This window comes from Colletotrichum abscissum, assembly GCF_030869225.1.
Source record: "Colletotrichum abscissum strain IMI 504890 chromosome Unknown Scaffold_39.1, whole genome shotgun sequence".
In the NCBI taxonomy this organism is placed as follows: Eukaryota; Fungi; Ascomycota; class Sordariomycetes; order Glomerellales; family Glomerellaceae; genus Colletotrichum; species Colletotrichum abscissum.
Genome location: NW_026850309.1, coordinates 23255 through 38053, shown reverse-complemented (window position 1 = coordinate 38053; position 14799 = coordinate 23255). Strand labels below are relative to the sequence as shown.

Here is a 14799-nt window from a genome sequence, read left to right as displayed (position 1 = left end):
CAATTGCGCTTGCCCAAGGTGCAAAGTCGATGTGGGCGGAGATGGACTTGTTCGTTGCAGGGGCGATGGCCCTGCGCGTCCACCGCCAGGTCCCCAGATGCCCCACATATTACCGGGAACGTGCATCGACGCGTATTAAACAAACGTGGAGCTAGAACGCGTCCCAAGCGCGTCGAGGGACAACCACTCTAGCACTTCCTGAGGGGCCCCAACTGCCTCTTCACACCCTTGCACTGACATGATTGGAACTAGCGACGACGTTCACGATCTCTTGTTTTTGGCACTCGAGAAGCCGAACCCGCCGATATGCCTCTCAAGAAGTCATACTCGGAACACGTTGGTCTCCCATCGAAGGTCAATAGGAAAGCATACCCCTCTATACGATATTTGCTGACTTTGTTACAGAACCGCTCGTGGCAACGTTCGAAGAGCAATCCAGTGAATGCCCAAACATCTCGACCTTTGGCACCCGTCTCCGACAAAACGAAAAATAAGCTCAATCAATTCCAATTCCAGACTGGAGTCAAGGCAGAGACTGCCGTGCAGGAAAATGGCACCGCGACGGAAGATTGGGTTTGCCAATCCCGAGACGATATCGCTATCACCCCATCGACGAAGCTGAGCTGGCACGACCTGATGGCGTCGAACGCTCCCAAGGAAGAGAAAACACAAACATCTCCTACCGAACGAATCTTATGGAACAATGAGAGGGACAAGAACGACTTAAACTACGCTGCTGCCCTTTCGCCAATGATGCATAGGAAAGGCCGTAAACGGGCCAGGAGCTCGTCGCCCATATCATCCCCCGCACAAAACGAAAAGCCTACCACGCCTGCTGTCAATGTGAAGAAGCTCAGTGAGGCATTGAAATCGCCACATGCAGACCCGACCTTGGAACTCTGGGATCGATTCTCCCTTAGCAGCAATGGAAATGTTACGCCACTCGGTCTTACGAACCCCACGCTCGCCAATCTCATGTTCTCTTCATCACCACGGAATGTCAAGACGGCACCTGTACAGGCAGGTGACAGCAGCCTACGAAGAGCAATCAGTTGCGGCCTCAACTGGCCAAAGAGGAGAAGAGTTGAACGCTCGGATGCGCCCTCGTTTACTAGCACATTGACGCGGGAGACGACCGATAGTTCAAAGAACTCACTCGTAACAGCTCTGCTGGACACTGTTACGGGAAGCATGCAAGAAGATAGCCCACCGGAGGATGTCGATCCATTCATCGACCAGGACATGGAGTCCCCGTCTCTTAAGAAGAGAAAGACCAACGCATCGAGGCCGACATCGCTCTCACCGTCGAGGAAAACAACCCGAGCCCCGAACCTACAGCCTCCGGAAAATGCTTCTGATGTCGGTGTCGCCCAGGATCTAGGTCTGGAACGGCAAACGGAAGCGGCTTCGGCGGAGTCTGAATACGGAGACGTTGACTTCGACGACTTTGACGAGTTTGATGACGACACCTTCCTCGAGCTCGAAGCAAGCATCAGTCTATCAAACTCCAAACAAGAGGCGAGGCCAAGCACTCCTACTCCCGCACCTGTTTCTGTGCAACCCACCAAGCAGAGCAGCACTGGCTTGGAGGACGAGTTCGGTGACTTGGACGATGATATTTTCGAGGCTGCCGAAGATATTTTGGAAAGCGCAGTAGCGACGGCCTCTCAATTGCCGGCGTCTGCAAAAACGCATCTTGACGCAACAAGTGTACCTGTCCCTAGACAAGACGACTTGGACGATGCCTTTGGAGACGACTTTGGAGGAGACTTCGACTTCGATGCGGCAGAGCTCGCTGCGACTCAATCGGTCCAGAAGCCACAAGCCTCGCCGGCGGAAGCTGTACGTCCCAATCAACGACTACCACGGTAGCAAACGCTAAGATGAAGGTAGACAAACCAAAAGCCCAAAGCTATCCAGCGATATCTGGTGACCAATGTCCTAGAAAACGAATACACTGACGAGCGCGGGCTTTCTCGATTAGAGAAGGTAGGTTGATCAAGTTGATCCAACAACAATCGCTGACGTGTGGCCAGATTCTCATCATTCAAGCGGAAGGTAGCAAGGCCATGAAAACGATCCACCTTCGAGGTGATTGGTTCGAGACGCCGGCACACGCAAAGGCATATGTGCATGTTATCGGAACGTTTTCAGCCAGTGGACAATGCATCATTGATGATTCTCACAATATCTTGATCCTACACCCTGATCAGTTGGTATCGGCCACCGTCGTGGCTGATTCATTTAGCTGCATGCGCCGAGCAGTACTACAGGACCGCGTTAAAGCGACTAGCGAGGCTACTGCTCCCTTGGTGTACGGAACGATGTTGCATGAAATCTTTCAAGAGGCTCTGATGGCGAATCAATGGGACCTTCGGTACCTCAGTGGTGTCATTGACAGAGTCATGGAGAAGCACATTGAGGACTTGTACAAGATCAAAGTCAGCACCAGCATCGCTAGGGAACATCTCCAGTCGAAGATGACGGAGTTGAGCTGCTGGGCCACGGCTTTTGTAGCCTCTCAGCCGAATGTATGTCATACCTTCCTCTCTCCTGATAGTCGCTAATGTTAGCAAAAGGTCGATGCTGTTGTCCTCGACCGCAATGGCAAGAAAGCCAACATGTGCGTCAGCAAACTGCTCGATGTCGAGGAACATGTTTGGTCGCCCATGTACGGACTGAAGGGCAACATCGATGCTACCGTTCAAATCACCTTGGAGGACGGCAAGGATACCAAAACGCTGACAGTCCCATTCGAAGTCAAAACGGGCAAACATGCCAACAGCAATCACATGGCGCAGACTGCGCTCTATAACCTGTTGCTTTCCGATCGTTACGATTTGAACATCGTTTATGGCATTCTCTACTACATGGAAACGTCGCAAACAATGCGCATTCCCACCATCCGACACGAGCTACGCCATATGATCATGCAGCGAAATCAACTAGCTTGTCACATTCGAGAGCGGAGTGTTCAGCTGCCTCCTATGAAGAGGAGCAAGAACATGTGTGGAAAGTGCTATGCGAAGACGTCTTGCTTCATTTACCACAAGCTCGCCGACGACGGCGATGGAGAGACGAGTGGCATGGACAAGCAATTCGACGAGGTTGTCAAGCACCTTACGCCAAAGCACCAAAAGTTCTTCCTCAAATGGGAGAATCTGTTGACGAAAGAGGAGAAAGAGACACAGAAGCTGAAGAGAGAACTCTGGACGATGGTCAGCAAGGACCGAGAGAAAGTGGGAAGATGCCATTCCGACGTCATCATTGAAGAGGGCTCAACGTCTGAGGACTTGGGCACCTCCAAGATCAACCGGTTCAACTACACGTTCGTGAAGCGAATTGCAACTCCAGGCCATTCTTTCCTAGAGTCACAGTTGAATGTTGGAGAACCTATAGTTGTTTCCGATGAACAGGGCCACTTTGCTCTCGCCTTGGGCTACGTTACTTCTGTTCGAAAACAGAGAATCAGCGTAGCAGTCGACCGACGCCTACACAACGCTCGCATCAAACAGCCTGGCTTTGACGAAAACGACAACCAGGTTTTTGCTAGCATCATGGAGGTCGCCCCTGAGGGCTGCACCGCGGATCAATCTCAGGGCAAGATCAAGGAAGCGCCAATCCGCTATCGTCTTGATAAGGACGAGTTCAGCAATGGCATGGCCACAGTCCGAAACAACCTTGTACAGATCATGGCGGAAGGCGTCTTCGGGTCTCGAGAGATCCGCCGCGCTGTGGTGGATTTGGTACCCCCGAGATTCAAAGCAGCACCCACGCAATACGTTGTAGCCGATCGGGAATCTCTGAATGTCGACCAGCATCGAGCGATCGAGAAGGTGATGAGTGCACAAGACTATGCGCTAGTTCTTGGCATGCCTGGCACGGGGAAAACGACCACCATTGCACACATCATTCGGGCCTTGGTCTCTCAGGGCAAAAGCGTCCTTCTTACTTCTTACACACACACTGCAGTCGACAACATTCTCCTGAAGCTAAAGAATGACCAAACCCCGGTTCTCAGACTTGGCGCTCCAGCTAAGGTCCACCCGGAAGTCCAGCAATTTGCTATCCTAGCTGGTCAACCTATGAACTCTTTTGAGCAGATTAAGGAGGCGTGGCACGACACGCCCATCGTTGCCACCACTTGTCTCGGCGTTGGCCATGCTCTTTTCAACGAACGCACCTTCGACTACTGCATTGTTGATGAGGCCTCTCAAATCACGCTGCCTATTTGTCTTGGACCAATCAGGATGGCGAAGACGTTTGTACTTGTTGGTGATCACAATCAGCTTCCTCCTCTAGTCCAAAATGAAGAGGCCCGAGAAGGCGGGCTTGATGTGAGCTTGTTCAAGCTTCTCTCCGACACCCATCCGGATTCGGTGGTCAACTTGGAGCACCAATACCGTATGTGCGAGGATATCATGACTCTCAGCAACACTTTGATCTACAAAGGGAGACTGCGGTGTGGTACTGAGGAACTTCGGTTCAAGAAACTTGATGTGCCCAACATGAATGCGCTGAAGAGCCTTCACTACGATTCGGCATCGACGCTCAGACTAGGGACTCCGAAGTCTGTATGCACTTCCATCAACCAAAACTGCTGCTGGCTCCGAGACTTGCTGGACAGCGAGGCTCGAGTCAGGTTTGTCAACACTGATACCATTCAGCCCCTTACGAGAGAAGAGGCAAAGGGCAATCGGATTGTCAACCCGGCTGAAGCGCGTATTGTAGTTCAACTCGTCGAGGGCCTGCTTACAATAGGTGTACCCGATGGGGAGATCGGAGTGATGACGCACTACCGCTCTCAACTATCTCTGCTTAAGCATGGCCTTCGCGGACATGTGGGCGTGGAAATGCATACCGCCGACCGATTTCAAGGACGAGACAAGGATGTCGTAATTCTCTCCTTGGTTCGGAGTAATGAGAGCTGCAGCATTGGTGAACTCTTGAAGGATTGGCGACGCATCAACGTTGCATTCACTCGCGCCAAAACCAAGCTACTTGTAGTCGGAAGCAAGAGCACCTTGAAGGGTAGCGGAAAGGACGAAATGCTCAGCAAGTTCATCGGCCTCATGGAAGAGAAGGATTGGATATATGACTTGCCGCCTGACGCATTGGATAACCACTATTTTGACGACACGGCGACGCAGTTAACAGCCAGTGGTGTGTCTCCGATGAAGGTGAAGAAGAACACCAGTCCGAGAAAGGGCGTCAGTCCAAGAAAGGCCCCAAAGCTAGCCATGGGGAAAGAAAACCTTGGAACGGGGCCTAAGCGGGCGAGAATTGGAGAGACGGTACTTATGAAGGATAAAGTCATTCTCAGGGATATACTTAACGATATGACGAACGGTGCTTATTGAGGATATCGCACGGTTTGGAGTATCGGCAATTGTTTCAGGATTATGAGATGTTAGGCGTTAGTTGGACTATCAAAGACGGAAATTCAGGACGTCGAAGGGTTCACAAAGGAGAGAATCATAGGTCAACTCAATAGTGGCATTTCACATAATTACTAAATCGTATGACGAGACTCTGCAAATCATGGTTCTTGAGGAAATCGCATAAGAGCTGTCCACCAATTAGATGGTCGCTGAGATGTACCGACAATTCGGGAACTTGATCTCAACGGAGAGGTTCTGACGCAACTTGACATCAGAGCAACAAAAGCTACGGAACCCATTCACGCCATCAAATGCTTCCGTCAGTGTTCAGGACCATCCCGTTGAATGACGAAAGAGGCAAGCACTTGCCGGGGTTCAGCTGCTCGAAGCGGCAGCGGATCGGGTGGAGTCGGCAATGAGCACGTGATCTTAGATGACTAACGATCCCGACATGGGTCCGAGAATCCAACTCCAATCCAACAACCTCACCCGTGAGTGCCAAACGACTCAACAGCCGAAGTACCGCGCGCCCGCGAACGCAACCCCCATCCGCCCCTCACCCATCACCGAAAATACGTCAATTGAGACGTCCTTACCTTCCACTCGCTCCTCTCTCGAAAAAGAAATTTACCTTTCTTCTCGACCCGACGATGACGGCGATACGACCGACCGCGGCCATCCGCGCCGCCCGCGCCATCAAGACCTCTGCGGCCGCTGCCCCGACTACGAGGGCTTTCTCCGTGACGGCCCGTCGCGCTGGTGGCGGTTCCGACTTTGATCCCCCTTCCGGCTGGCTCTGGGGCGTCAAGCCCGGTGAGAAGTACGAGAAGGAGGGCTGGGAGACGCCTTTCTACACCCTGTTCTGCGGAGGCATCATCGCCACTGGCGTTGTCCTTGCTTTCAAGCCTGATACTTCGTGAGTGGCCATTCTTTCCGCCGCATAGACCCGTCGACATGGAATGCATCGAATAGAACTTGAAAGGCTCAGGGTGCTCTCAATATCGGTTGTGCCGGGATGAGGCAATTTAGACATCAGGATTGTTTGATATGTGGCTAACATTACCTGCCCGCACTACAGACTCGATACCTGGGCCCTCGAGGAGGCCAGGCGGAGATTAGAAAAGGAGGGCATCCTGCCGGACCCCGAGAAGTGAAATGGAAAAAAAAGCCAATTCCTGCAACCACTTGCCATGAACAAACCACTGAATCAACTTTTTTCTTTACCCGGAGCTTGGTTTTTTTGAGAGACATATCACCTTAGAAAGGAACGGAACGGAAGACACAAAGAAAACCGAGCCGCGAGGATGGAAGATGATGTTTTAGAGAAAGGATGGAGCGGAGAAACAGGGAGAGAAAGAAATATTTCCACAGAAGGGGAAAGCAAGCTCGCTGCCGATAACTTCTCACGGCGACGGTGTCTCTTTCGATTTCCCTGGGGAAAAGTGTATATGACCTGCCCTTGAACTAGCTTTCCTTTTTTTTCACCGCCCTTTTTTTACTCAACCCCGTGAGGGCCTTTCGATCTTCGTGAGCCTTCTGCAATGACTAGATTTGCTATTGATGACGCATGGCATAGGGCTACGGAGCTTCGTGACAATAGCTCGAAACTCAGCATTTGATATTGTTGAGTGTGTATAGCGAGGAAGACATCCAATGGCGCCAATGGAGCTTTAGCAAGTGAATATTGAGGAAAGCTACTAATGTGACCTCTTCTGGTAAGCTACTTATTCTTATCAAACCTTTGGCCGTCGTTTCAACACGGATTGATGTAGCCCAAGAAATAAATCTGATCAATCATAGAAGGAGGGCGGTGGGTTATCGCCGATGCCAAACTCATTCACTACCAAAATTGAAATACAGCCTTTTTCTTTTTAACAATCATATTGCACGCTTTCCAGTTGGATATCTACAAGTCTACATGCCGTTCTGACAACCAAATTTATGCAGCAACATCCGGAGCAATGTAGCTCCACTCGTGCTCCTCGTCGCCATACTGTCTTGCCTCCATCCAGCCCTTAATTCTCAGGGTGATCTCGCCAGACTCCTCGGCCTCGGTGAGACCGCAGTTGATGGACTTGCCCTTCCAGGCAATGGTGCGGATAGGGCTGACAATGGCAGCGGTACCGGCACCAAAGGCCTCAATGAGGCGGCCTTCCTCGGCCGCCTCGTCGAGCTCCTTCATGGTGTACTTGCGCTCCGAGACCATCCAGCCCTCGGGCACGAGTCTCTCGCGGGCGAGGGACAGGACGGAATCACGCGTGACGCCCTCGAGGATGGTGCCGTCGAGAGGGGCGGTGACGAGCTCCTTTTGGCCTGTCTCCTTGTTCTTGATGGCGGCGAACATGTTCATGGTGCCGACCTCGGTGACGTACTCCTCCTCGCCAAAGAGCCACAGGTTTTGCTGGTGGCCGCGGCTGGCGGCCTCGAGCTGGGGCACGATGCAAGGGGCGTAGTTGGCGCCGAGCTTCTTGTCGCCGACGCCGCCGGGCCAGGCGCGGACGGCGTAGTCGGTGGCCTCGAGGGAGACGGCCTTGAAGCCGGTGGGGTAGTAGGGGCCGACGGGGGAGGCGATGACGTAGAGCAGGGCGGAGCCGGGGGGACCGACGCCGAGGGTCTTTTGGGTGCCGATCATGGTTGGGCGGAGGTAGAGGGAGTAGCCGCGCTCGTCGGGGATGTAGTGCTTGTCGAGGTTGACGAATTTGGAGATGAGCTCGATGAGGGAGGTGGGCTCGAAGGTGGGCAGGGCGATGCGGGCGGCGGACTTGTTGAGGCGGGCCATGTTCTTGTCGGGGCGGAAGAGCCTGACCTGGCCGGACTTGTCCTTGTAGGCCTTCATGCCCTCGAAGCACTCAAAGGCGTAGTGGAAGACGCAGGTCGCCGGGTCGAGGGAGAGGTTCTGGTAGGGGACGATCTTGGGATCGAGCCAGCCCTGTTCTTGATTCCACTCAATGGTGAGCATGTGGTCTGCGATAAACGGTTAGCAATTGCAACATTGAGTGATGGGCAGTTGAGAGAGGAGGTAGTTGACTGACCAGTGAACTTGCGGCCGAAGACAAGCTCCTCGGGGTTGCCCAGCGTTCCGGGAGTCTTTGTCTTCTCAATGGTGAGTTTTGAGGCATCGAGGCCCAGAGGCTTGGCCGCAGAGGCGGCGGCGGGCTTGACGCTGTAGAGTCTTGCTGATTGCCATGCGGTGGCTAATCTGGGAGAGCTGCGGGGGACTCTGAGAGCGCCGGCGGCGCGGGGGAAGAACTGTCGCATCATGGCGATCGGTCTGTTTGGTGTTTTGGGTTGGGTATAAAGCAGAAAGTGAAGAAAAAAAGGAGGAGGTTGAGGATTTTCTCAAAACCTTAAAACACAGGAACGAAGATGCTCAGATAAATACTCAAAGATGGGAGAGCGAGTGTGACTCTTTTGCAAAAGGAAACCGAGATACCAAATCCTCAATTGCGGTCAACGGTGAACCAATTGACCAATCCAATGCTTGATAAAGGACAGACAAGTGTAGTAGGGCGAAGGGCGCAATTTGAGGATGGCGTGTAGGGTGCGGCAAGAGTCAGGATTTCGGAGCGTTATCGGACTTCTAAGCCGTTGCTTTCCATGCGCCGCCAGATCCAGAGATCCAAAATTGTTCGTTCAGGGTCCCGGCTCCGGAAGCGTCCCGCTATCTGAGGTGCAGCAGGTGCATGGCAGCATGGCAGCATGGTCAGCACGCAGTACGTACCTTTCAGGTACTGATTTCAAGATGGTGGGGATAGGAAACCTACCAGGTACCTATGTATAGAGCCAAGCTGTCCCAAATGGAAGACCTTCTCCGTAGCTTAGGTCAGCCATCCAATTGGTTCAGTGTCTTCTGTGCTTCCCCTAAGCTGCGACCAGAAGGTGGGCGCCCCCAATCTCAGTGCAGGTAAAGGTGTGCCCAACTTATTTGAAGCCTTACCTTACCTTACCTTACCTTACCTTACCTTAGACGCAGGGGTGGGCACTGGCAACTGTGGGATCATCGCTAAAAAGCATGGATGGTCAATTTGATTGGACTTGAGACGCTCTTGCCTATCAGCGACGTGGAAGTCGACGCGGCTGAACGAGAACATCATCTTTGGGCCAACTTGCCAATTTCATGTCACTGCGCCCTGCGTCTGCTGTCTTTTATTGAATTCAAGTCCATACCAACTCCCGGCGCATCTCCGGAAGCTTCCTCGATTAAGCCTCGTCGGAGGTCCCTCTCGACATTTACAAAGTGTCCCCTCCACGGTACCCTGCACCACCTACATCGCTCGTGGACAAAGACTACGTTCCTCCTTCTGAGTGTGGGCGCGATTGACTTGACGAACGTCCCGACTTGGCGCAAACCCCATATCTGCCTCCAAACCGTCATGACGATCGAGTTCCCTCAAGTTCCGTTTCCTCCGCCTTGACGACGACGTAGACGACCCACGTTATAAGACATACCACAACCATGTTCTCCTCGGCACTCAAGTCGATATCATCGACCAACATCACCGCGAACTACTCCATCTCCTCGACCCAGACCTCGTCCGCCGGCCCATGGAAGATTTACGACTGCAAGAAGAAGTCTACCGGAAAACCATACAGCGTATTTGTGTTTGACAAGAAGGGACTCGACAACCATGGAAGCAGTCTAGGCAGATCAAGCGCGTCCGCCTTCAAGCGAGCCACTGAGGAGGTTATCGAGCGCCTGAAGAAGGAAGCCGCCAGCTTGGCGAAGCTGAGACACCCGAGCGTTCTCGAGCTCGTCGAGCCAGTGGAAGAAACAAGAGGTGGTGGACTACAATTCGTCACGGAAGCTGTCACGGGCTCTCTGGCGGCTCTGCTGCAAGAGAAGGACGACCAGGAACGGAGTGGTGGGGTTGGCGGTCGGTCGAGTCGTTATGTCACCGAAGATTCTGATGGTGTGCGCCGGCGGCGCGAGTTGGAGATTGACGAGCTCGAGATCCAGAAGGGTCTCTTGCAAATCAGCAAAGCTCTGGAGTTCTTACACGAGAACGCTGGGTTGGTGCACGGAAACCTGACACCAGACGCCATCATCGTGAACGCCAAGGTCAGTGCAGCCTACTGGTCTTGATAACCATGCACTGTTGCTGACTCGAAACAGTCCGATTGGAAAATCAGTGGTCTCGCTTTCTGCGCGCCGTCAGAGGGGTCCAACAAGCCGACCTCCTTTCAACCCATCAGCCTGTCAGAGGTGCTCAACCCAGACCCTCGACTGCCTCGTTTTGTGCAGCTGAACCTCGACTACACCTCTCCCGACTTTGTCATTGACAACAACTTTACCCACTTTGCCGACATGTTCTCATTAGGTCTCCTAGCCGTGGCCCTTTACAACTCACCACATCAGTCTCCCATCGAAGCTCACGGCAGCTTATCAACATACAAGAGAACATTCGCCTCGTCATCCACAGTACCGTCTGCTACCAACCAATTCTTATCATCACGACCTTTACCCAAGGAGCTGGTTCAACATGTTTTGCCGCGCCTGATAACACGACGACCTGCTCAGCGCCTCACAGCAAAGGAATTTCAAGAAAGTGAATACTTCAACAACGTGCTTGTTTCGACAATCAGGTTTTTGGACGCTTTCCCAGCAAAGACTCCAAACGAGAAGGCTCAGTTCATGAGGGGACTAGTCAAGGTTATGCCTTCATTCCCCAAGACTGTTATGGAGAAGAAGTTATTACCAGCGTTGCTTGAAGAGATGAAAGACAAGGATCTTATAGCGTTGATTCTTCAAAACGTCTTCACCATCGTTGATTTACTACCCTCTGCGAGGAGGGTGTTTGCCGAAAAAGTACGGCCAGCATTGAAAGCAACATTTGCCCCACCCCCGAAGAAGGACCAGGCTCCTGAGAGGGACCCGACGAAGGATGCTGGGTTGATGGTTGTGCTCGAACACATGTCTACAATCTGCAACAACTGCAATGGCAAGGAGTTCACTGATGGTAACAACACCCACAACATGAAAATATCTAGCGGGACAAACTGACAGCTATTTAGATATCTTGCCCGTTGTTTACGCAGCAATCGAAGCACCAACACCGGCCGTTGTTGACGCGGCCCTGAGAGGTCTACCTTCTATTCTACCAGTTCTCGACTTTAGCACCATCAAGAATGAGCTATTCCCAGTCATTGCGGCCGTGTTTAGCAAAACGAGTAGTTTGGCCATCAAGGTGCGCGGCTGCCAAGCATTCGTCGTCCTGTGTGGCGGAACATCCGACGCGGAAGACGATGGCCTCGATGCTTTCGGTACTTCAAAGAAGAAATCAACTTCGTCCTCTAGCATGCTGGATAAATACACCATGCAGGAGAAGATCATCCCGTTGATCAAGGCTATCAAAACGAAAGAGCCTGCGGTCATGATGGCAGCCCACGGCGTTCTGCGAGTTGTAGGTGAAGCAGCCGATGCCGAGTTTGTGGCGATTGACATCCTTCCCATTCTGTGGCATATGAGTCTCGGCCCTTTGCTCAATCTCAAACAGTTCCAGAGCTTCATGGACCTTATCAAGAAGTTATCCAAAAGAGTGGAAGACGAACAGACTAGGAAGTTGCAAGAGCTCTCTGGTACCAACGGCAGCACTGCCGGGGCTAATGAGGACTTCATGGCCTTTGGCGGCGTCAGTGGGACCTCTTTTGATGCCTCCAATGGAGCGACAGAAGACGATTTTGAGAGCCTTGTCAAGGGCAAAACGACACGAACGTCAACTTCGGATGCATTCTCTAGCTGGGAAGAGCCACCCGCTGCGGCAGCCAGAGTTACCTCGCCCGCGCCCGGGAGTAGGTCAGCAACTCCGGCCTTTGCGTGGTCAACTCCGAGTCCTACTCAGACAGCACCACCTCCAGCGCCTAAGCCTCAACCTAGTTTCCGGACGGTGACGCCTGACATGGGTTCTTTCCAAACCATGACTCCAACATCGACTCAATTCTCTAAACCTCTGCAGCCAACTTCGCCAATGTCGCAGCCAGCGGCACAGCCCAGCTCATCCATCAACTGGTCCACGGCGTCGGCAGCAACTTCTAATCCGTGGTCGTCGTCGTCAACATCAACGCCGGCCTTCTCGGCCGGTAACTCCATGTCGCCACCTCCGAGCTCCGCTTTTGGTGGAATGAGTACGCCCATGTCCAACATGTCGCTCGGTGGGCAAAGACCAGGCATGTCACAGTCATCTTCGTTTTCCCTGCCGCCACCGCCCGCCGGTAATTCGACGGGTGGCTTTTCCGGATCTTCCGGGTTTAGCCTACCGCCGCCTCCCAGTCACACGCCGCCTGTGCAATCAGGCTTGAGCGCTTTCAGCAAACCTGTAGCTAGCACTGGCATGGGCATGATGAGTCAACAATCGATGAATGGCCTGAACAGTATGGGCTCGCGGCCTGGTATGGGTATGAGCATGGCGTCTAGCGGCAGCATGAATAGTATGATGAACAGTAACATGGGTATGAACGGCGTGGCTGGCCTTCAGCAACAGCAGCAGCAACAGCAGCAGAAGCCCCAGCAGAAGAGCGGGTTGGATAAGTACGAGAGTCTGATTTAGGGGGCTTTCTCTGGAAATAGCACAGCTTTGGTTGCAGTCAGGGCATCCCAGAGTTGTTTACATGATACACACATGAGTTGATACTTTGTAGAGTTGCGCAATTCAGGGCGTTGAGGGACCGTGCCGGACATTTCTTCATCGGTCGAAGAGAAAATGCCATATGATTCTGAGTTGATGTGTATATGTGCCATTTAAGAGCAAAACAGTAACTCGCTATTACCTACTGATATTGCTAAGAGAGTCGGGGATGAGGAAACTCTCACGACTCAAGGGGTTACGGATGGCGCGATAGCAAAAACCGAAGCAAAAGCGGAATTAGTGTTTGTGGGCCGAGAGTCCCCCCCGCAAAGTCAACATTTTTTGCGAGTTGCGTGGACTGAACAGGTTTGTTGGCGTGGCACATGACGAACGAAAGGGTCAGGTAGATTTTGCCGGTGTGAAGTCTGCCAAGAACGGAGCGCTGATGCGATGAAGCCCTGTCGACTCTTTCAACCATGGTACATAGTCCAGAGTCGTCGCTCGCTCTGGTCGGACAAGATGGATTTCATTACAAGTGATAACTCGGGCATAATTATGCCACTTTGTTTGAATGAATGGTGTGGTTTGGGAAAGGAACGGATATGTTTCATGAATGGGGGAGAGCAAAGGCTTGTCCATGATGCGATGATTTGCGGAGAGAGTGACACCTGCGGTCCCCGCCCGGAGGCGTTTAGTTACGCAAATCGATGTTCAAGAGTCGCCGACCACCTTCTTGACGGTTCGCCATGCTTTGCTGTTTCTGCGTCCTTTCTGGGGTTGAGCCCGTCACGTTCAAGCAGACATCAGAACTCATCTTCTTGGAAAGACATATCGATGGAAAACGATAAAAAATAGATGGCCATTAGAGACTCAAGGATACGGGCGTAAAGTACCTAGCCTGTGAGGGAGTACCATCACGTTCCCGATGATGTCTATCCGTAGATCATCATGGCACTCCGTCACTTCAGACAAGTGTAATACATTCAGGTTTACCGCCGTGCCGCCCAAGTTTTGGCTTATGATTGAAATAAAGGAAACTGGATTTACCTACTCCCCCTTCTGACAGAAAGCAGTAAGAAGGAGGCGTCCAGCACGACTGGCAAGCCTGGGCTGGCATTGGGTTGGATTTGGTCAATTAGTGTTTGTTCTGGGTAACGCAACCAGCCGGGTGTGTGATGGTGGGCGACCGAACGAACCGCGCCGGTCAGTCACATGCAGGACGGAGCCCTTCGAGTGAGGTGAAAGGTAGGGCATTAAAATTGGCGCTGGCTCTAAACACTCGTTTACCGGCCGTTTAGAGAAAGATACCTACTGCTGCGGCATATGATTGTCGTTGCATATTTGGGGATGGGGGGGATGGGGGGTGGTGGTGGGCTGAGCCACGGTTCTCCTTGAATGTAGAGGTATCGGATGGCTTCCTTTGAGTTATGTTGGTAAAGTCGTGTTGGTGGTAACTGATGGGAATGAAGGTTCTGTCAAACGAGAGAGATTGTTTCTTTCATAAAGGACTGGTATTGTTCAGAGAACCGGGCGGTGAAGCATCTGGTTTGAACTATTTGATGTTCGTCCGGAGGAGTTGATTCCTATTGTGATGGAGTCCGGCAAGGTTAGATAAGGGGGTGAGTACATTTCTTGACGCCAAGGGGGTTAATCATCCTGGGAGCGTCACTCGCTCGGATCAAACAAGTCAAGCCAAGGTCACAGCAAAGTCAGAGACTGCATGAGACGGAGCAACGCAATAGAAACTCCAAAATACGCTCTTCTTGACAAGAGCAGCCTTCCAGAGTTGATGCGATGATTAACGAATTGAAAATACGACCGCAAGGTGATGCAATTTCACGATTTCTTCCATGAAT

The 14799-nt window shown here is 52.3% G+C and overlaps 4 protein-coding genes across 4 annotated transcripts; 3 read left to right on the top strand and 1 right to left on the bottom strand.

The window, feature by feature from the left end:
- Window positions 1–306: 306 nt before the first annotated feature.
- CABS01_12616 (DNA replication factor Dna2) lies at window positions 307–5360 on the top strand (the record flags this gene model as incomplete). The annotated part of the gene is made up of 5 exons (XM_060545969.1): window positions 307–354; window positions 406–1842; window positions 1894–1989; window positions 2037–2531; window positions 2580–5360. 5 exons carry the CDS (start codon window positions 307–309, stop codon window positions 5358–5360), a joined length of 4857 nt encoding a protein of 1618 aa, XP_060396200.1.
- A 671-nt stretch (window positions 5361–6031) lies between these two features.
- CABS01_12615 (NADH:ubiquinone oxidoreductase 11.6kD subunit) lies at window positions 6032–6535 on the top strand (the record flags this gene model as incomplete). Its single annotated transcript, XM_060545968.1, has 2 exons — window positions 6032–6297; window positions 6460–6535. 2 exons carry the CDS (start codon window positions 6032–6034, stop codon window positions 6533–6535), a joined length of 342 nt encoding a protein of 113 aa, XP_060396199.1.
- A 785-nt stretch (window positions 6536–7320) lies between these two features.
- On the bottom strand, window positions 7321–8642 carry CABS01_12614 (branched-chain amino acid aminotransferase; the record flags this gene model as incomplete). The annotated part of the gene is made up of 2 exons (XM_060545967.1): window positions 7321–8345; window positions 8414–8642. 2 exons carry the CDS (start codon window positions 8640–8642, stop codon window positions 7321–7323), a joined length of 1254 nt encoding a protein of 417 aa, XP_060396198.1.
- Window positions 8643–9837: 1195 nt separating this feature from the next.
- CABS01_12613 (clathrin-coated vesicle protein) lies at window positions 9838–12925 on the top strand (the record flags this gene model as incomplete). Its single annotated transcript, XM_060545966.1, has 3 exons — window positions 9838–10440; window positions 10495–11338; window positions 11394–12925. The coding sequence occupies 3 exons, from the start codon at window positions 9838–9840 to the stop codon at window positions 12923–12925; spliced, it is 2979 nt and encodes a 992-aa protein (XP_060396197.1).
- Window positions 12926–14799: the final 1874 nt, after the last annotated feature.